Source organism: Pavona decussata, unplaced genomic scaffold (assembly GCF_977016875.1).
Source record: "Pavona decussata unplaced genomic scaffold, jaPavDecu1.1 SCAFFOLD_199, whole genome shotgun sequence".
In the NCBI taxonomy this organism is placed as follows: domain Eukaryota; kingdom Metazoa; phylum Cnidaria; class Anthozoa; order Scleractinia; family Agariciidae; genus Pavona; species Pavona decussata.
The window spans coordinates 1,142,020-1,163,598 of NW_028145607.1; the positions used below are offsets into that span (position 1 = coordinate 1,142,020).

The 21,579-nt window shown below is 37.7% G+C and overlaps 1 protein-coding gene and 1 long non-coding RNA gene across 5 annotated transcripts in view; one reads left to right on the forward strand and one right to left on the reverse strand.

Annotated features, from left to right (window-relative positions):
- The window catches only part of LOC146461387 (uncharacterized), a 33,627-nt gene that overhangs the window by 6,671 nt on the left and 5,377 nt on the right, over nt 1–21,579 (reverse strand). For 2 of the 4 annotated variants that reach the window (XR_014857429.1, XR_014857427.1), the window contains 3 exons: nt 21,004–21,084; nt 13,676–13,765; nt 12,302–12,864 (listed from right to left, as the gene is read on the reverse strand). This is a non-coding gene — a long non-coding RNA (uncharacterized LOC146461387). Of the gene's footprint in view, nt 1–9,671; nt 9,800–12,301; nt 12,865–13,675; nt 13,766–21,003; nt 21,085–21,579 lie in introns of those variants that run through there. The other 2 variants (XR_014857428.1, XR_014857430.1) reach the window with 2 other exon arrangements.
- Nucleotides 13,778–18,515, forward strand: LOC146461388 (E3 ubiquitin-protein ligase TRIM56-like). Its single transcript, XM_085087001.1, has 2 exons — nt 13,778–15,018; nt 15,154–18,515. Exon 2 carries the CDS (start codon nt 15,880–15,882, stop codon nt 17,017–17,019), a length of 1,140 nt encoding a protein of 379 aa, XP_084943127.1. The 5' UTR covers nt 13,778–15,018; nt 15,154–15,879; the 3' UTR covers nt 17,020–18,515.

The following is a 21,579-nucleotide window of genomic DNA, read 5'->3' on the forward strand; positions in this document are numbered from 1 at the left end:
GATAGGACTTACTTAGAAAATTGGACGCCAATATCCCTGACTAACGTCGACGCCAAAATTGCGTCCAAAGTTATAGCGACCCGTGTTGTCAAAGTTTTACCCGAAATCATTCATAGCAATCAAACTGGGTACGTTTCAGGTCGCTATATAGGGGAAGCCGCAAGATCAATTCTAGATATAATGAATTACACGAAAACTTATGATATCCCTGGATTGCTACTTTTTATAGATTTTGAGAAAGCTTTTGATAGTCTGGAGTGGAATTTTATGTTTAAATGCTTAGAAGTCTTTGGATTTGGATCCAGTCTTACAAGACGGATAGAAACCTTTTACAGTAACATAACAAGTTGTATTATCAACAATGGAACGCTCTCAGCTAGCTTTGAAATAAGTCGAGGTGTAAGGCAGGGAGACCCCCTTTCTCCTTACCTGTTTATCATTGCTGTGGAACTACTAGCAGTCGCTATTCGCTCATGTTCAGAAATAGATGGAATTAAAATAGATGAAAAAGAATTCAAAATGGTGCAGTATGCAGATGATTTAACAGCTTTTGTGTCGAATATCAGATCTGCTCAATACCTTTTTAAGTTACTTGATCAATTCCAAAAATGTTCTGGCCTAAATGTGAATTATACAAAAACCGAAGCAATGTGGATTGGCTCCTCCCGTAATAACATCGAAACACCTCTAGGATTGAAATGGCGTAAAACTGTAAAAGCTTTAGGGGTTCACTTTAGTTACGATAACGAAGAATCAGTGCAAAACAATTTCTACGATAAGCTCAAAGGAATTAAATCTCAGATACGCTTGTGGAGTTGGAGAGGCCTCTCTCTGTTTGGTAAAGTTACAATTATTAAGAGTTTATTACTTCCTAAAGTTCTATACATCTCGTCAATTCTTCCTTCTCCTTTGGAGTTCATAAAGGCCCTTCAATCAATTATATATAATTTTCTTTGGAAGGGTCCTGATAAAATCGCCAGGACAGCAGTAATAAATGATTTTGAATTTGGTGGCCTAAAGGTAACTGATTTTACAACGTCAATTATGTCACTCCGACTTTCATGGATTGGAAGATTTCTAAGCGATAATGTTTATCCCTGGAAAGCGTATCTATTACATTTACTAAAACCTTTGGGTGGAGAATTTTTTCTTCATTGTGATTATAATATTAATGACTATAACATTTCCCCAATATTTTATAAGGAGATGTTACACTGGTGGTCAGATTTTCGTTCTAGATTTGATCTTGTAAGTCTACGTGAAACAATCATCTGGAACAATCATAACATTAGAGTAAACGGTAAACCTTTATTCTATTATAATTATAATAGCGCAAATATTGTTCTTTTAAGCGACTTAAAATTTGATTTGAGTAACACAGAGTCCTTTAACCTTGCAAAACGTAATGGTTTAAAAGATTCCAACTTTCTGACCTGGACTGGTGTTCGTTGCGCAGTACCAAGTCATCTAAGAATTCGATGCCAGGAAATTAAGAAAGATCATGTCAGATCACTGCAATTTAAAATCGGCGATAAAATCTTTGATCCAGCACTAAGCAAGTCTAGGGATTTCTACGGTTTGCTTATATCAAGTAAGGCGACAGAGTCCAGAGGCTTCACAAAGTTGAAATCAAAATTTTCTATTGATGATGTGGAAACAAAAAAGGCCTTCTCATTAATAAGGTCCTGTATCTGCGAGACATATGTGCAATGCTTTCAATTTAAAATACTAAATGACATTTTATTCACAAATTCCCGCTTAGCTAAGATAGGTTTAATACAAAGCGATCTTTGCACTTTTTGCAATACTAGTGAGGAAACAATTGATCACTTATTCTTTTACTGTGTTTACTCACATGCATTTTGGGAAGAATTTGAATCTTATTGGATCGCTATAGCCAAAGAACAAAGGAAACTTGAGTTAAAGACTATTTTAATTGGTGTCACAGATACTAATTGTTCTCTGTTTAATTACTTAATCGTTTTAGGTAAGCTACATTTATGGAATTGCCGTAGGAATAATAGTCTTCCTTTTTTCCCTTCGTATAAGGAACTAGTTAAAAGAAAATATGAAACTGCATGTCACATTGCGGCTAAGGTTAATAATAGGAAGATGCTAGAGGCTAAATGGAAACCCATTTTGAATTATAATTTAATAGGTACATAGGTGTGTAAGCGAAAAAAACTGTAAAAAGTAGTGTAAGAATTGCAGTCTAAGGAAGTATTATATAGTAAGTAGTATAAGTAACGTCTTGTAGGTGGTATTGTAAGTAGTGTTCGTCTTGTTTTGTAGAGTAGTGTTCTTCGTGTTGCAAGTTAAAAAAAAAAAAAAAAAAAAAAAAACTCTAGGGAATGGAAAACTTGTGGAAAGGAAATGTGCTTTTTTGCCCGATTTGTTTACTAGTATCTTTTAACTATATAAACTCTAGGGAATGGAAAACTGGTGGAAAGGAAATGTGCTTTTTTGCCCGATTTGTTTACTAGTATCTTTTAACTATATAAACACTAGTAAATGGCAAACTGGTGGAAAAGAAATGCGCTTTTTTGCCCGATTTGTTTACTAGTATCTTTTAACTATATATACACTAGTAAATGGCAAACTGGTGGAAAGGAAATGCGCTTTTTTGCCCGATTTGTTTACTAGTATCTTTTAACTATATAAACACTACTAAATGGCAAACTGGTGGAAAAGAAATGCGCTTTTTTGCCCGATTTGTTTACTAGTATCTTTAACTATATAAACACTAGTAAATGGAAAACTGGTGGAAAGGAAATGTGCTTTTTTGCCCGATTTGTTTACTAGTATCTTTTAATTATATAAACACTAGTAAATGGAAAACTGGTGGAAAGGAAATGTGCTTTTTTGCCCGATTTGTTTACTAGTATCTTTTAACTATATAAACACTAGTAAATGGAAAACTGGTGGAAAGGAAATGTGCTTTTTTGCCCGATTTGTTTACTAATATCTTTTAACTATATAAACACTAGTAAATGGAAAACTGGTGGAAAGGAAATGTGCTTTTTTGCCCGATTTGTTTACTAGTATCTTTTAATTATATAAACACTAGTAAATGGAAAACTGGTGGAAAGGAAATGTGCTTTTTTGCCCGATTTGTTTACTAGTATCTTTTAATTATATAAATAGTAGTAAATGGCAAACTGGTGGAAAAGAAATGCGCTTTTTTGCCCGATTTGTTTTAACTATATAAACACTAGTAAATGGCAAACTGGTGGAAAGGAAATGCGCTTTTTTGCCCGATTTGTTTACTAGTATCTTTTAACTATATAAAACACTAGTAAATGGTAAACTGCTGGAAAAGAAATGCGCTTTTTTGCCCGATTTGTTTACTAGTATATTTTAAGTGTATAAAACACTGGTAAATGGCAAACGGGTGGAAAGGAAATGTGCTTCTTTTCCCGATTTCCGCAGCCTTTAAGCTTGTAATAATATCATATACTAGTAAATTTATCTGGCAGAAAAGTGGATTTCTTTTTTGCAAAAAATCCTATTTAACAGTATACTTATTATTAAAGATATACTAATAAATTCATAGGGCAAAAAACGAAATTTCCTTTTTTGCAAGATTTTCCATTTATCAGTATATAGCTATATAATTTAATTTTTGGAAAATAAATATTTATATATAAACTAGTAAAGTTTTTTGCTCAAAAACAATTTATTAGTACTAATAAAGTTTTTTAAAAAGTTTGTAAAAATATGAATTCCCCAGCGTTCGCATTGGTGAAAAAACAAGAGTTTCACCGTGTAACACCACAGACTTTGTGAAACTTGTTTCGCAGCGCCGTTGCACACAAGTTTCAGGTAAAAGTTTCAACGGATAACAGCGACTTAAAGAAAAACAGACGCAGAAATTAAAATCTCTAAAACATTGCCCCAAGGCAGTCTGATTTGAAAACATCTTGGCACTGAGCTTCTTAATAGGTCATGCTTTCTTGAACGCATAATAAAGAATTCTCTCAACTGCATCATTTTGAATTCAAGACCTTCACTTCGCGTCCTTCATCATGGATATTAAGACTTTGCTTGATAATCTTCATGATGAACTATATCCTGTTCTGTGTGTATGTGCCCCTTTACCGAGCCAAAACAGCTGCCTTGCTTGCACAGCTTCTTCCTTAAATGTCTGACCGGGATTCATCGAACGAGTCCACGCCAAGATGTCATATCATGTCCAGAATGTCGCACGGAAATTAGGATCCCAGGAAGTGGAAATCCCAGCGAGTTTCCCACCAACTTCAGAATAAACAGTCTCCTGGATGTGTTGGCCATTAAAGAGTGTAACACAACTGGCGTGAAATGTGGAAACTGCGACAAGAGAAGCACCAACTGTTTCTACTGTTTCCAGTGTTGCGCCTTCTGGTGTGGAGAGTGCATCTCGCCACACAACTTTATCCGAGCAAATAAAGAACATCGAGTGTTGGCGATAAAAGACTTTCAAGATCAGGATATTGAAGACGTGCTAAAGCGACCAGCGTTTTGCCAGATTAAACGCCACGAAAACAAAGCGCTGGAGTTCTTTTGTAAGAACTGTGAAGTTGCCATTTGCAATGCTTGTGCTTTAACAGAGCACGACCGTCACGCCAAAGTGCTTCTGGAAGATGGAGCAAATGAACACAGGCTACGAATGGAGTCCCTGATTAAATCGCTTGACAAGAAAGCAGAGGAAAAGAGAAATGAAATCAGCGAACTCGACCAAAGCAGCATTGATGTTCAGCTGCAAGTAGCTGACGTAAAAAGCAAAGTTCAGGCGACTGCAGATCAGATGATGGCAATCATTGAAGCGAGGAAGCAGGACATTTTTGGTGCAGTTGATAACCAAGCGAAAGAATCGCTCGAGTGTCTCGCGTTGAGAAAAGGCGAAGCTGAAAATCAACTTCAAATCATTGAATCAGCTATCGAGGAAACCAGCCAACTTTTGAGACGAAGTTCGAGCGCTGAAATCCTGGGATTTAATGAAACATTTGACACGATCTTTCAGGAACAAGAAGCCCAAGGTAAAAGTGACTTTGAACGCATTCCTCGGTTTAATTTTACTGAAAATAAAGAACTACTTACCATGTTAAACACCAAAGGGATCGGTTCTGTAAAAACTGTTTTTAACCAAATTAAGACACAGCAATCAGGTGCAGAAGGAAAAGACATGGGTGGACACTGTACTGATCAAAGTGTTTGATCTGGAGGGAAATTTTGTGTTTAAATTCGGCAAGGAGGGGAACAAGGAGGGTGAGTTCAATTCTCCTGGTTACTTGTCGGTTAACACTTACAGAGATGGACATGTGATGGTTTGTGATTCAGAGAATCACAGGGTTCAGGTGTTCGAGCTGAGCGGAAAGTTTGTAACAAAGTTTGGAACAAAAGGCAGTGGGAAAGGAGAGTTTATGTATCCAGTGTCTATAGCAAATCTTAGTGATGGAAGGATAGTTGTGTGTGACTGCCACAATCATAGAATCCAGATATTTGAGCTCATTTGACATTTCACCTGTGATATAATATCGAGTAAATACTCATTGTTGATTCAGAAATTTCTAGATTTTTGTAAGAAGACGATTTTAAAAAATAATTATATTTGTAGTGTTTTCTAGAGGCCAGTAGCGGGTTACATCTCAAATGATGTCTTTTATTTGATTGTTTTTCTTGGGCAACAGATTTTGTGTATGAATGAGCTGTGGAGTTTTCAAATCTGTAATATGTTATGACATTTATTGCATCCTACTATATCTACATAATATATTATTATTGTATGACGAAACAGTGATCTTCTTGCTTGTAACATAGATTTTGTTAATGGCGTGATTTTTAAGGGCTCAAAAGGCCGAGAATATTCCTTAAATTTATTGTCATTTATATTACTGTTTAAGCAGCTGAATCTTGTTAAACTGAGGGCTTAAGAAAATTAGCACATTGCAGGGTGAGGCTAGTGCTTGTAAATAAATCTGTTTTACAAAAATGTTTTCAACTGATTTTACTCTTTTGTATGTTTTTAGCATGTCAGTGTAATGAGATTAACACTACAAGGGACAGAATGTTTTGTGACATAAGTAAATTTATATTTACTTGCAAGTAGATTTGTAATATACCTTGTAGTGAGGTGTAAATAAAAGGTAACTTTTGTTTTAAAATATGTGTGATGTGTAATTATGTTTGATGATGTCAGTTCGGAGTGGGAATGAAACTTTTATTTCTGCATTTGGACTTCAATCTTTTGAGATAAAAGAAGAAATGAGAAAAAAAAAAATGTTATCCAATAATCACTACTTGATTGCTAAATTTACTTTATCAAGTGTCCCTAATCGTATTGTCAGTCAAGCAAAATTAATCAGGCAAAAAATAGACAAATCGAATATTTATTGCTTTTTATGTTAAATTACCTAGTATGTAGATTGTGGAAAATTGAAAAACAAGTAAGCAACTATTAAAGGGCAGTAAAGTCTTAAACAGTCTCGGGAAAGAACTGTAAGTTTTGCATTTTCTAATAATTTCTGGGAGGCAATTAAAGAGTCTAGCATTATTGTCCTGGAATGTCAAATGCTGTAATCCAAGTTTATCCTTCAGTACAGAAAAAATCCAAGATTTTCATACAATTCTTTTTTATATATTAAAGCTCGCCATTTTCCAAGCTACACAATGCTAATGATAATGATAATGATAATGATAATGATAATGATAATGATAATGATAATGATAATGATAATGATAATGATAATGATAATGATAATGATAATGATAATGATAATGATAATGATAATGATAATGATAATGATAATAATAATAATAATAATAATAATAATAATAATACATGTAATAATAATATACTTAATAATCCTCTCCCCAAAAGCGGCTTTTCAGGGATAATGAAACAAAACAGGAAGAAACAAATAATTATTTTAAATAGAACATAACATGGTTAAGAATCCCAACTGGCAGGAGGCAGACCAGCTGGCTATATGCAAACAAAGCCGAGGAGTTGAACTCGGGGCTACCGAGAAACAACTCCAGGGACTTCTTTATTTCAAAGTCTGACGCCCTAACCACTCGAGCACGCTGCCTCCTATGGACTGCACTTTTAATCATAGTAAGACTAAATAATATCACTATTGTACAGTTTCATGAGGGTGTAGTTGGTCGTGTGCGAGTGAGCTTACCTAGGCAGGGATTAGGGAGGAAGAAAGCAAGCTTGCTCATATGCCTAGCAGTTACTATTTAATGCATTTCCCCTTGAAATTCAAACAACAGGAACAGCAAAAGTTTCAATTTCCATAATATGATAGGACAACATTCAAATTTAACGACGAATTCCATAAAGTATCCGACAATCGCAATATATTATGCAGTTCACCTTTATGCTTCTTTAATTATTCATTGTAAGACTAAATAATGTCACTATTGTACAGTTTCATGAGGGCGTAGTTGGTAGTGTGCGAGTGAGCTTACCTAGGCGGGGTTTAGGGAGCAAGAACGCAAGCTTGCTTGTAGGCCTAGCAATTACTATATTTAATGCATTTCCCTTTCCAAATTCAAACAACAGGAACATAATTATTTCCGAAAAAGTTTCAATTTTCCATTATATGTAAGAACAAATTCCACTTTAAAACAACAAATCCCGACAATAGCAAAATATTACGCAATTCACTTTTATGCTTCTTTGATTATATCTCATTTGACTGAGCCCACCCGGCTCTGGGATGGACAAATGCCCGGCTCCTGGGACGTACAGTGAGGAAACATGCCTCATCAATACCCAGACGGGGAAGGGGGGGGGGGGGGGGTTAGTATGGGCTCTGCTGGTATGGACTGATGCATAAACCCCTAGTTCTTGTTTTCATCGGAAATCCATATTCATTGGTGAAAAACAGCACCAAAAACAAGAAACAAACAGCACCGTGGCTGTACTATACTTCAAAGGGGTATCACAGGATCTCTGCAGTACCCTTTACAGTCATTTCAACTAACGTTGTCGGTTCAAAGCACGAAGCTAAAAGACAAGACCGAAAGTTTACGTGGGATTTTTACGAATAAATTCATCAAAATCAGTCATGCCTGGAGAAAACAATAGGTTGTAATTAGCAGTACAATGACCTACACGTGCAGGGATGATTTTGATGAAATTATTCATAAAAAATGATCCCACAAAACATTGCGGTCTTGTCTTTAAGCTTGATTTTAATCCGACAACGTTAATTGAGATAGCTGTATACTCAAAGCTCAAAGCCACTAGTTTATTACCCTTTAGCTAGTAAGTGCTACCTTTGCGAACGAAAGGCTTTACACTAACCAGCAGAGAAAGCCTTGGTACTGTTCAATACTGTTACTCTAAAAGGGGAAGAGTATACTCGGGTTAAACCAGAGAGCCTTTTTGCCTTGCTTTGTACGCATGCCCAAAACGTGCAAGGATATATCTTTTGTTAACACTTGCAATAGTTAGTTGCTTTATTTGTTTAACATAGAAGCATTACTACTGGCTTCAGTCGTGATCGTTTCATAAGAAGATCGTTTTTATTTATGTAGTTGTTTGTTTGTTTATTTATTTATTTCTTCATTCATTTGTCCATCAATCCGCTCGTTCGTTTGTTTAATTTATTGTATTTTAGTGCCAATACGGACATAGTTTGCAGACTCTTCTTTCGACATTCACACACCAATTTGTGGTTTCCAACGCGAGTGTTAACACGAGAAAGCGAGCGTTTAGCCCTAGTCTTTAGAAAGAAAGGAAGGGTCTCGATTAGCGATAGGAGAATGCGGGCATGCGCAACAGAACTTACAAGTTCCCCCAATTTAGCGGTCTCTGGAAAAACTCCAGGTGACAGGTCCGATAACCCTGTCTCTAACAACAGTTAAAATTCAAGTTAAGCTCTGGGGCGTTACTTCCGTTTTGGAAGATCAAGATTATCAAGGGAGGCAGGCCCAAGCCTCTATGTCCGTAACAATATAGGGACCCTTTTGAGCTTGAGATGGGGATCGCAGTCAATACTTTCGCATGAGTCTGTTTCCGCCAGTACAATGCGCGATCTTAGAATACAAGGTCAATGACGTTTCCGAATTGGAGAATGGGACTGGCATGCTGCGTGCATGCTTTCAGCCCTTCGAACCTTTCGGATATCCGCGCTTTCGTTGAGTCCCCCACTCCCTAGCTTCACGAGTGCGCGAATGACTGTTGTGCAGTCGCCTTGCATAAATTTGGTGTTGCTATCATTTTGTGTTCCATTTTTGTTCAACGTGCGGCAAATACGAACCACTGAATTTTATATTTATCCATATAGACAGATATGATAATTAAATAAACTTGTCAAAACTTGCGTAAACGAATTTCGATTTACCCGCCTAAGCGCGCGCTAAAAATTAAAAGGAAAAAAATGAGATGGCGACACGAGCGCGCGAGGAACACCTTATGGAACTGCCATGGCAACCGAAAGTTGTTTGGTTTTCGTACAAAAAAGTAAATTAAATTTTTTAAAATTAAACGGTACTAAAATTCTTGCCATTATAGCCTGATCATACTTTTATCTTTTTTATTTTGACATACAGTGATGAAAACGAGCATGATTTGCTGAGAATAGTTAAAACCTTTTGATATGAAAAAAAGCTTCTCTTAGATTCTCCGAGTTCGACAAAAACTAAAGTCATAAAAAAAAGAAACCGTGAACGTATCTTACCTCCTTGTTTCGCTTTAAGAGTGTAATCTGATAGCAGAAAGAAAACTCCAATCGCGGTAATCAATACCAATACCTTCTCTCTCATAATGAGACTTTTTGCCTTTCACACGAAAAAGACAGCTGATCTGTTCCGCGAAAAAGAGCAAACTGAATGGTGACGTCACAATGGCACTTTATATGACGCAGAGTACGCGACTCGTTTTGAGATTTTACGAGTGGAAGCACTGGGCAAACAGCGCATGAAAGTCAAGGATAGTTGATGATAGCAGACCACCCACTATCATGCGCTATCATCGACCATCATCAACTATCATTCATTTTGAGCGTGTTTAAATTCTTCATGATAGTTGATGATAGTGTTTTCCGATTGACCACGCGCAGGATCGTTGATGATAGTTATTTATTCGGTGAGCTGTTTTCTCCCCAGAGCTCTCTAGATTCATTTTCCGTTAGTCCTTCCAACAACTGAAAGAAAAAGAAGCAAGCTGCCGCCCTCTTTTGCGACGCAAAATTCATCCATGGGACGCCATGTTTAACTTAATTACACTCAGCGAGTGCTTGACACTAGAAGCTCACGGTAAACTATCGTCGGCTCAGCTCGAGTTTTTTAAAACCGTTTGACCACCCGCTTCATTGTTGATAATAGATGATAGTTTTGACTATCATCAGCTACCATGCGCCATTTGACCAGGACTTAAGAGCAAGTTAAAGTTTGCAAACTATTGTTCACAAACGTTAACGAGTGGCAAACTGATGTTTCCACACATCAAACCCCCTTTAACATAAAATTAACATAGGAAATCGCACGACCTCGACCACAATTCGTAAATTGATAGGTACGAGTGATGTTTTGAAACTTCTTAACCTGCTCCGCGTTTGCGTACCCAAGAGAATTTTGGGTAAAGAATGTTACCTAGCTTAAAAGCGTTCTCCGCAAACGTTGGATGGGTACTCAAACCTGTAAACATTTTTTGCAAAAATAAAACTGATTCTGGATTGAGGACTGTGCACTTATAAGAAATAACTATACGCTCAAACCACTGGCAGTTAAAACGTTGCCCAGCCTCGTAGACCGAGCCTTCGCTACCGTGGCTCCTCGATTGTGGAATGGACTACCTCTGGAACTCAGGAAGGAACACAGTATTAACATTTTTAAACGGAAACTTTAGACTCTCCTTTTTAAAAGAGCATACCCCGATTATTCCTTCAGAATAACTTTTATACGATTTTAAATTTTTAACAGAATTAGTCAGCATGATGTTTATGATCTAATTTTTATGCCTTTACAGTTTACTTTTTAACACTATATATATTGTTTAATTAATACCATTTGTAAAGCGCATTTGAAAACTTCAGCTGAATGATTATTATGCGCAGTAAAACTATCTGTATGCACAGCATAAGAAGCACCACAGGGCGCGTAGCGTAACTTGTGAGCCAAGCGAAACTTAAAATAGCACGTGAATAAATCACATATTATTATTATTATTATTATTATTATTATTATTATCATTATTATTATTATTAATATTATTATTATTATTATTATTATTATTATTATTATTGTTATTATTCATACCTACCCCAGACGAAATTGTTAAATACTAGCCCTCCTTCATACCAAAAATAAATAAGACACAATCCTCCCCTCCCCAGCCCCCTCGTTTTCTCCCCTTATATCCATAATGATTCGATTTAGCGCCCGTAACGGTACCCCAAGAGAGGGCGCTTATTCGAGACAGGGCGCTTATTTTTTTTTTTTTGAGATACAACCGAATATACAAAGCAAAATTTTCATATTTTTATTTTAAAACAAGAACAATAACAGAAACTGAAACAGTAAGATAAAAACGGTAACAACAAGCTGACAACAAACTTGTTGGGCATGTGCCGATGGTACTTTCCCAGTGAGACAACAAAGTGCAAGTCAAGGTGATTGGATCCTTCCTGACTAGAACGACTAGCCGAGCAATCGCCACAAAATTTGAAGAAGAGATCATTCGTTTGAAGGACTTGTGCACTCACATTGACATAATAGTTGAAAAATAGTTAGTTAATAGTTAGTTAACAGTTGAAAAAAAAAAAAGCGACGCTGGATAATAATAATAATAATAATAATAATAATAATAATAATAATAATAATAATAATAATAATAATAATAACAACAATCTTTATACAGGGAGCCCACATCACGAAAGTGATATTCAGTGGGGCCCTGAAGACCACTGCCACTGAAGACCACTGCTAGTGCAGGGGGGGGGGGGGGGGGGGCAACAGTTCAGGCACCAAGAAAGAAGGCGAAGAACCAGATGTGCTTAGACCAAAATGTGGGGAGGGGAGGGTGGAGTTAAGGAACGTAACTAAGATTGGGTGCAGTGACGGACCTCAACCTTGTGAGTAAAGTCTAAGCAACAACCGTGGCGTTAATCCTGCTGGTATACGTTGGATCAATTGTTGATCTGATCGGCTTAACAAATACAAATGATAAGAGAAGCAGCCGAAATATGGTACACTCTAAAACGTAATTCTACGTTGTATCGGTCTCAACCTTGTAGCCACGCCAACAGCTAGGGTCACCAAAACATATGAGCGATGAAAAGTGAGGGAGCAAACTAGGAAAGACGAGTCACCCAGGAATTGAGACATTTATTCAGTCTCACAATGTCTTGAAAAACAGATGAATATACTACTTTTCATGTTATCTGCAACGCAGTTCAGTTACTATGGTAAGATAATTTCAGAGGTGGCGTTACACGTTACATACACGTTCAGTCTCGCCTTCAACTTGGCTCGCAAACTATATCATTACTCTTTTTTGAAGATTACGTGACACAGCTTTTGCCAAACAATTTTCGTCCTTCCTTTTTACTTTCCCAACGCCATTTGGTAGGAATATTAAGAGCCAGGTACGGCATGTTTCCATCTATTTGTCATAATTAAGATTGTCTTTTTGTTAGTCCACGTCAAAAGATTTTTTTACGTCAAATGTGACCATATTCACCCACAAAACTGTAAATGACCATTTAATTCCCAGCAGATTACCGTGACGCATGTTTCGCTGCTGGTTTAATTTTCCTGGCCTGAAATTATTATGGTAGGGCAAATTCCCTGGTCGCGTCCCAAGGTGTCAAAAGACGTCAAAAGATGAATTTTCTTTTTCGTCCCGTGTACCTGGAGTCTGGCCTCACTTCCCTAGAATCAAGAAAAAATAATTGAAGTTCATCTCATCAAACTGAAATCGTTCACGAAAACGAGGTCAGAAGAATAACTATATTCCAATTGGCGAAGATGAAGGACAGCTTTTCATGCAACAGGGCACAAATGACGCTAGGTATTTTAAAATTATCATGAACATGTGTGAGAAGAATACTAACATTTTGTCCAAGCCTCCGAAGGATGCCTAAACAGAAGATGTCTGACACTTAGCCGACGACTTCCAACTAAATATTGCCAAGGCTCCCTAAGGCAATATTTAGTTGGCAGAAATCCGAGCTGGGATTTATAGAGATAACTTTTGACTTCCCAAGATTGCCAAAAATTGAAATCCGCAAGTTGCTCCTCTAGTAGGCGGTTTCCAACCGAGTGTCAAAAAGTAATTTCGCGTTTGCTTTGTTCAAGTTTTGCTTTATTGCGCTCAGTGATTGGTTGGCAAAACTCGCGCCACTTTCTTAACCAACGAAACAGAACCAAAACCAATCGTGATTTCTCTCACGTATTTTCCCGCGCTTGGCACCAGTTACAGATATTTGTTTCGAATTTCTAATTGGCTCATTGCGCTGTTTACGTCTGTTTCGATTGGTCAGAGTAATTTCTTTGGTTTTGGTTTAACAACACTCTATTGAAAACTACTCTTTTTAAGTTATTCAAAGCTTTTGTTACCCTTGCTTTACTTGAGCAGTTTCTGAGATTTTGAAAAAAATACTTCAGTGAGCTAAATAATTTTCTTTTGTGTTCCAAACTGCCCTTAACATCACTTCATCACTTTAACAAAGATTTCCCTTACTTTTCCTGTCGTCTTCTTCTCTCCTTCTTTTCTTTAATCCAATCTGAACTCTTTTTTAGCGATTTTCCTCGTGGAACTTTTGCTCTTTCTCTGAAAGGGATGATAGACAAAACTGGTCTCAAATATGTCCCGTCTTGTCTGTTTACCCGCCATTAGCGAATTTGTAAAATAAAACCAAAAATAAATAAACAAATTGTGTTTGAATTTTTTCAAATGAAATTCGCAAAGCAATACAGGTAATTTTTTTTTCGCCTGTAGTGTAGATTTGTAGTGGTTATCACGTCTGCCTTGAAAGCAGGAGACCGGTCTTCGAGTCCTCGGCGGTAAACCATATTTCCACATAGTACGTTATATCTTGCTTTTACACGTTGACTTACTTTTTATGCCTTGCCTACACTACCATGTTTTCAATTCCCGCCATTTTTGTCGTCTCGAAAATAGTAAGGTAGGACATAGTGTCCTCTTGTCGATTTCCCCGCCGTTTTAGAATTTGTAAAAAAAATTAAAAAATGTATATATCTGAAGTTACTTCATATCAGATTCAGAGGCCATGCCCACACTGATATGCTGCTCTGTTTTTGTCATCTCGAAAACATCATGTTTTAAACAAAATGTTGGATTTACACTAGGTTTTTCGGCACATTGTCTACCGTCTACAAGAGAGTAGAAGCTGAAAAGGATTACAAAAGGATTCACTTCCAGGCCTATATCCATTTTTTTGGTTTCGTCTGTTTTACTGCCGTAAGGATCAATCGTCTCAAGTACTTTAAGGCTAATCCAAAAATGCGCTGAAAATAAATCTTGCACCGGCCGGCTATGAAGAATTTCTTTCCGAGCAGAGCAGTTTCATGTCCTGTTTTGTTTTGTTGTTGTAGTTTTAACTTGAAGGTAAAGCCATGTAATAAATCCTTTATTGACCAAGCTTGTTCGGTCAAGATGGCTAGATATTGACCTCGTTCTTTTTTTGCGTTTTTATGGACCTCGACTTCGTCTCGGTCCATAAAAACGCAAAAAAAGAACTTGGCCAATATCCAGCCATCTTGACCTCACGCTTGGTCAATAACGCATATATCCACCCTGGGTACGAACCAAACTCGATCAATTGTGCGAACCTCGTAAGAAGAAACTATGCCCATCTCCATATAAGGAAGCAAAGGGTGCCCGCTCCTGAGGGTCTAAAAAGCCGCTAGAAGTCTGGTAACGAAGAAGTGTCGGAAAATAAACTGAAACCAAGAGTTGCTACGAGTTCGAAACATTTCGTTAGTCGGAAGCAGTTTCACCGCAATATTTCGTTGTTTGTTTTGAATACCTTGCCATGGAACCACAAACTAACTTCATTCCAGGTTTGGAAAAAATACCATCGTTTAAAATACGTTTACTCCAGTTGAGCGCTTGAAAGACGTTTTTTAAAGTGTTCGATTTTGTTTTCTTGTGTACATTATAGCGATTGTTGCCATAAATATCTATATCTCTTTAAGCTTATTAGAAGTGCAAGTAGTTTAACTGCCGTATACCAGAACTGCAACAAATTTCATACGATGTTGAAGCCATCCGAAGAAGCTGGAGTTGGCGCTCGCTCAAGCTGGGAAGACCGGACTGCAATACGTCAAGTACGTATTAAATGTTTGTAAAAATCCCTAATAAAAATTAAATTAATGCAACTTTTTGCTTCGTTAATCTACTTCTTGACCTTCTTCTGTTTATCTGACCAAAAAAATTGTCATTGTTTTCAATATACAGTTTGGCTGGCGGCAATCCAATAAACTAAGCACATTTCAAAGCCCATATATTTCAAAATTGTTTTCGACTCCTTCCATACACCTTATTCCAAAATGCCGGCTGCCTCAGACGATCTGGGTCGAGTAGCACTAGAGCGAGGCATCGAGGGCCACGATTCAATGTTTACATGTTTACATGTGGTAATATAGTCCGAAAATCTCTCAAACATTGCCCATAGGCATTCTCATGTAAAAACATTTTGTCATGCTCTCTTGGTCGCATAAACAATTCCCAGAAATTCAGGATATTTTTGAAACCATTCTTAATACAATGTAACTTCAAAACATTGCAATGACCGCTCTGTGATTGGTCCATACCGGTATTATAAGTCAGAAAAGAAATAACATCCCGTCAACAACCAAAACTTCCTTGATCTCTTAACTGCGTTATTTTTAATTCCAAACCTTCGCTTCGCGTCCTTCATTATGGATAGCAAGACTTTGCTCGATAATCTTCAGGATGAAGAATCCTGTTCTGTGTGTATGTGCCCCTTTACCGAGCCAAAACAGCTGCTTTGCTTGCGCAGCTTCTGTCTTAAATCCCGGCTTAAATGCCTAAACGCGATTCATCGAACGAGTCCAAGACAAGATGTCATATCATGTCCAGAATGCCGCAAGGAAATTAGGATCCCGGAAAGTGGAAATCCCAGCGAGTTTCCCACCAACTTCAGAATAAACAGCATCCTGGATATCTTGGCCGTTAAAGAGTGCAACACAAGTGGCGCGAAATGTAGAAACTGCGACAAGAGAAGCGCCAACTGTTTCTACTGTTTCCAGTGCTATGCGTTCTGGTGTGAAGAGTGCATCTCGCCACACAACTTTATCCAAACAAATAAAGAACATCGAGTGTTGGCGATAAAAGACTTTCCAGATCAGGACATTGAAGACGTGCTAAAGCAACCAGCGTTTTTCCAGACTAAACGCCACAAAAACAAGGCGCTGAAGGTATTTTGCAAGGACTGTAAAGTTGCCATTTGCAACGCTTGTGTTGTAGCACTTCACGATGGTCACGCCAAAGTGCTTCTGGAAGATGGAGCAAATGAACACAGGATACAAATGGAGTCTCTGATAGAATCGCTTGACAAGAAAGCAGAGGAAAAGAGAAATGAAATCAGTGAACTCGACCAAAGCAGCATTGATGTTCAGGCGCAAGTAGCTGACGTAAAAAGCAAAGTGCAGGCGACTGCAGATCAGATGATGGCAATCATTGAAGCGAGGAAGCAGGACACTTTTAGCGAAGTTGATAATCAAGCGAAAGAATCGCTCGAGTGTTTCGCGTTGAGAAAAGGCGAAGCCATCGAAGCCATCGAAGCCATCGAAGCCATCGAGGAAACCAAACAACTTTTGAGACGAAGTTCCAGCGCTGAAATCCTGGGATATAATGAAATATTGGACACGATTCTTCAGGAGCAAGAAGCCCAAGGTAAAATTGACCTTGAACGCATCTCTCGGTTTAATTTTACTGAAAATAAAGAAGTACTTAGCATGTTAACCACTAAGGGGGTCGGGATAAAGAGAAAAGCAAATAAATATAGAGATAAAGAGAAAAGCCATCACTGGGTTTGAAGGAAAACATGTTCATGGCAGTTTTTTTGAGGTTCAGATCCAAACCAGGCGGTTCAGACCTGTGCTATCTTTTGGAGAACGCGGGCAGTCTGTTGGAAAGCTTAATGTACCATGTGGGGTGGCTGTGAATAATCAAAATGAAATAGCAGTAACTGATTGGGGTAATGACAGGGTATCGGTATTCAGCAGTGACGGTACCCACTTAAGATCGTTTGGTGGAGGGGGACCTGCTCCGGGTGAATTTGAATACCCTTCAGGCATAGCTTTTGATAGCAATGGTAACATTATAGTTGCGGACTATCTTAACAACAGGGTCCAGGTGTTCAGTGGGAATGGCGAGTTTCTTAGCAAGTTTGGTGACAAAGGAAACTCTGATCACCAACTTCAGGTACCTGTAGGTTTATCTGTCACCAGTAACGGTGATATTATTGTGGTCGATAAAGGTAACAAATTTATTAAGATATTTTTCCCTCGTGGGCAGTTCAAACGTAAATTTGGCGGACAAGGCTCTTTGTCCCGTCCCTCTCACTGTATCCAGACGGAGCAATATTTTATTGTCTCAGACAGGGGTGAACACTGTATCAAAGTGTTTGATCTGGAGGGAAATTTTGTGTTTAAATTCGGTAAGAAGGGGAACAAGGAGGGTGAGTTCAATTGGCCTAGTTACTTGTCGGTTAATAGAGATGGGTATCTGTTGGTTTGTGATTCATGGAATCACAGGGTTCAGGTGTTCGAGCTGAGCGGAAAGTTTGTAACGAAGTTTGGAGCAAAAGGAGGGGAGGTAGGAGAGTTTTATTTCCCAGTGTCTACAGCCAATCTTAGTGATGGGAGGATAGTTGTGTGTGACTGCCGCAACAACCGAATCCAGATATTTGAGCTCATTTGACATGTCACCTGTGATATAATATCGATAAAATTCTCATTGTTGATTCAGAAATTTCTGAATTTTTGTAAGAAGGCGATTTTGAGAAATAATTATATCTGCACCTTGTTTTAGAGGCCAGTAGCAGGTTACATCTCAAATGTCTTTTATTTGATTGTTTTTGTTGGGCAACAGAGATTTTGTAAATGAAAATACTGTGGAGCAGTTCAAAACTAAGATGGTTTTGACATTTGTTGCATTCTACTATATCTACATTATATATTATTATTGTATTACGAAACAGTTATGTTCTTAATTTGTAAGGGCTCAAAAGGCCAAGAAAATTTCTTAAATTTATTTTCTCTTATATAATTTACTGTAAGCAGCTAAATTTTGTTAAATAGAAATTATATTGTAGGGTGAAGCTACTAAATGATATTAAATTAATCTGTTCAACAAAAATGTTTTCAAGTGATGTCACTCTTTTGTATGATTTTAGCATATCAGTGTTATAATATTAACATTATAAGGAACAGAATGTTTTGTGACACAAGTAAATTTTTATTTACTTGCAAGTAGATTTGTAATATACCATGAAGTGAGGTGTAAATAAATGGTAACTTTTGCTTTTCAATGTGTGTGACGTGTAATTATGTTTGATGATGGTCAGTTTGGAGTGGGAATGAAACTTTTATTCTGCAATTGGACTTCAATCTTTTGAGATAACTGAGAAGAAGGAATAACGAAAATAAGAAAAAAAGCAAAAAAAAAAAAAAAAAATTGTCAGCCAGTAATCACTACTTGATTGCTAGACTTACATCATGAAGTGTCCCTAATCGTACTCTTAGTCTAAAAAAAATTAACGGAGCCCGAAATCGACAAAATGAAGATTTATTGCTTTTTTTGTCAAATTATCATGGAAAATTGAAAAAAAAAAGTAAGCAAGTATTAATTTTAATTTTTTCAAATTAATTTTTGCATGTCTACAGCAAATCAAATAGAACATAACATAGATAAAAATCCCAACTGGCAGGAGGCAGACTAGCTGGCTATTTACAAACAAAGCCGAGGAGTTGAACCCGGGGCTACCGAGAAACAACTCCAGGGAATTCCTTATTCCAAGGTTGATGTCCACACTGCTTATTAAGCCATTATGGCTTTCTTGTTAAATGCGATTGATATTTCGACTCCTTGGCCAACCAAACACAATGCGAACAATGTTCTATACCTTTCACGTCACACTTCATTCCTGTATGGCGTCCACGAATCGTTGTAGCGTAGTTTGGTGCGAGTTCCGCGTTACGGTTACCACTGTTCACTTCCACATTTCCGAGTGGGCTCACAGGAGTCTTTGATTAACAACAGGAGATAAAAGATTTCCCCATTCTCAGCTTCAAGGTGACTTTTCCCATTCCAGTGATCACATCCCATTCCCAGTGTGCAGTCAAATCCAACTTTTCCAGTGCAAAGAGGACAAATCCCGGTTCCTATTTTACCTGTTCCCGACCCTTTTCTCGTGACCTTACATGAACGCAGCCGTACCCAATATCCAGGTAAACAGCATTAGTTCTACGTTCTTATGGAATTCGGAACAAAAACCCACTAACAGCGGCTCAGCATTGGAACAACGACTTAGGCCCGATATTCAACGGTCTCATTCCACCGAGCCGCCATTCCTTAAAGCAAAGATTGCCCTTAATTGGGACGAGATTGTGGGAGCAAATGCACAAGCGTACAAGTTTCAGTTCCAATCCATGAGAGAGGCGATATTTGGGGAAGTACACATGTGGTGAACTGAAGTTAAAAGAGGTCTGTTTAATTTGGTGACGCTCACATTAGGCAGCAAGCCTGTGAACCGGGTTCACAGGCTTGCTGCCTACTTCATTTTCGAGGTATATATCATGAATTTGTGGCCTGTTCTTTGTCACTATTTATTCGTACAATTGCATGTATCTTCAGCTGATTATGAAGCAACATGTTATAAACGATCCCTTTGATGCCAGTTTTATCTGCGTTCGTCCTATTAAAGGACATGAATACAATTTTGCCTTATGGATAACAATTGATGATCAATATATATGGGTTTATACAAAAAGGATTTTAACCAAATAAATTTTATCGTGGTGATATTAGCGTATGTTTTTTGATCACAGTGCTAACGGCAAGTTGTAGATGGTAAGCTTCGTTCCTAACGCCGAGACGCAGCTCAACTGGGGGTTTCTAACAAATACGGATATGAACAAGGAAAGCAGAACTACCGGCTGACGAATTGAGACTTGTTTATTGAGTCTCATACCGTTGTGAAAAGTAGATGAACATTTTTCTCTTTGTGTTACTTGCAACGCCAGTTCCATGGCAAGATAAATTTCAGACGGGGTGCCACTCGTTTAATGTCGCCTTCAACTTGGTTCTCAATGGTAAGGCCTAGCAAGTTATCATCATTGTATTTTGAAGTTTTCGTAACACAGCTTTTGCCAAACAATCTTCGTCCGGCTTCTTGTTTACGTTCCCTACACCATTTGGTAGGATGACTAAGAGACAGTTATGGCAAGTTCCCATCTGTTTTTTCATTATTAATATTGCCTTTTCGTTATAGTCCAACTAAATATTGCGAAGGCTCCCTAAGGCAAGACTTAGTTGGCAAAAACCGGGATATATAGAGATAACCTTTTCGGTCTTGCCAAGATTGCCAAAGATTGAAATCTGCAAGTTCCTGCACTAGTAGGAGGGTTTTCAATTAAGTGTCTAAAGTAATTTCGCGTTTGCTTAATTTTTTTTTATTACACTCTGTCAGATTGGTTAGCAAAACTCGCGCCACTTTCTCAACCAATGAAACAAAACCAAAACCAATCGTGATTTTCTCGCACGCGTTTTCCCGCGCTTGGCACCAGTTACAGATATTTGCTTCGCATTCTGATTGGCTCATTGCGCTGTTTACGTCTGTTATGATTGGTCAAAGTAATTTCTTTGCTTTTGGTTCCACAACAACATTTGTTACCCTAGCTTTCCTTGAGCAGTTTCAGAGATTTTGAAAAAATTACTTCACTGTGCTAAATAAATGCCTTCTGTGTTCCAAGCTGCCCTTAACACCACTTCATCATTTTAACAAAGATTTCCCTTACTTTCTCTGCCCTCTTCTTCTTTCCTTCTTTTCTTTAATCCAGTCTTTTATAAATTTTCCTCGTGGAACTTTAGCTCTTTCTCTGAAAAGGATGATAGACAAAACTGGTCTCAAATATGAAATTCATTATGCATTAGTTTAGGGAAAAAGGCAACAAATTATAATTGTTGCATCTGTTATCAATTGTCAAAATAACTTTTTGATACAATTGTGACTTTTTGAATGATGACACAGGGGCCATACCCACATTTATATCTGTACAAGTCCCTGATGTTTTGTGATGGTCTAGCTTTGGTCAAAACATTGAGCATTCTCGCTACCTTAAGGTCTTGTTTTGTCTGCTCACTAGATTCGTGGCTTTGAGGCGGATGGAACTGAAGTAGTTACGCATGGTGACTTATGAGGACATAAGTATAGTTACACACCCGCACTGTGGGGTCCGTTTGTATTAGTGGGGACAAAATCCAGACCCCACAAATACATGCCCTTAAAACTGCATTTTTTGGCCAGAAATTGGGTTTGAGCTACAAGGTAGATACGTCCCCATAATACGGTTTTGGGTAAAACTTACTCACAA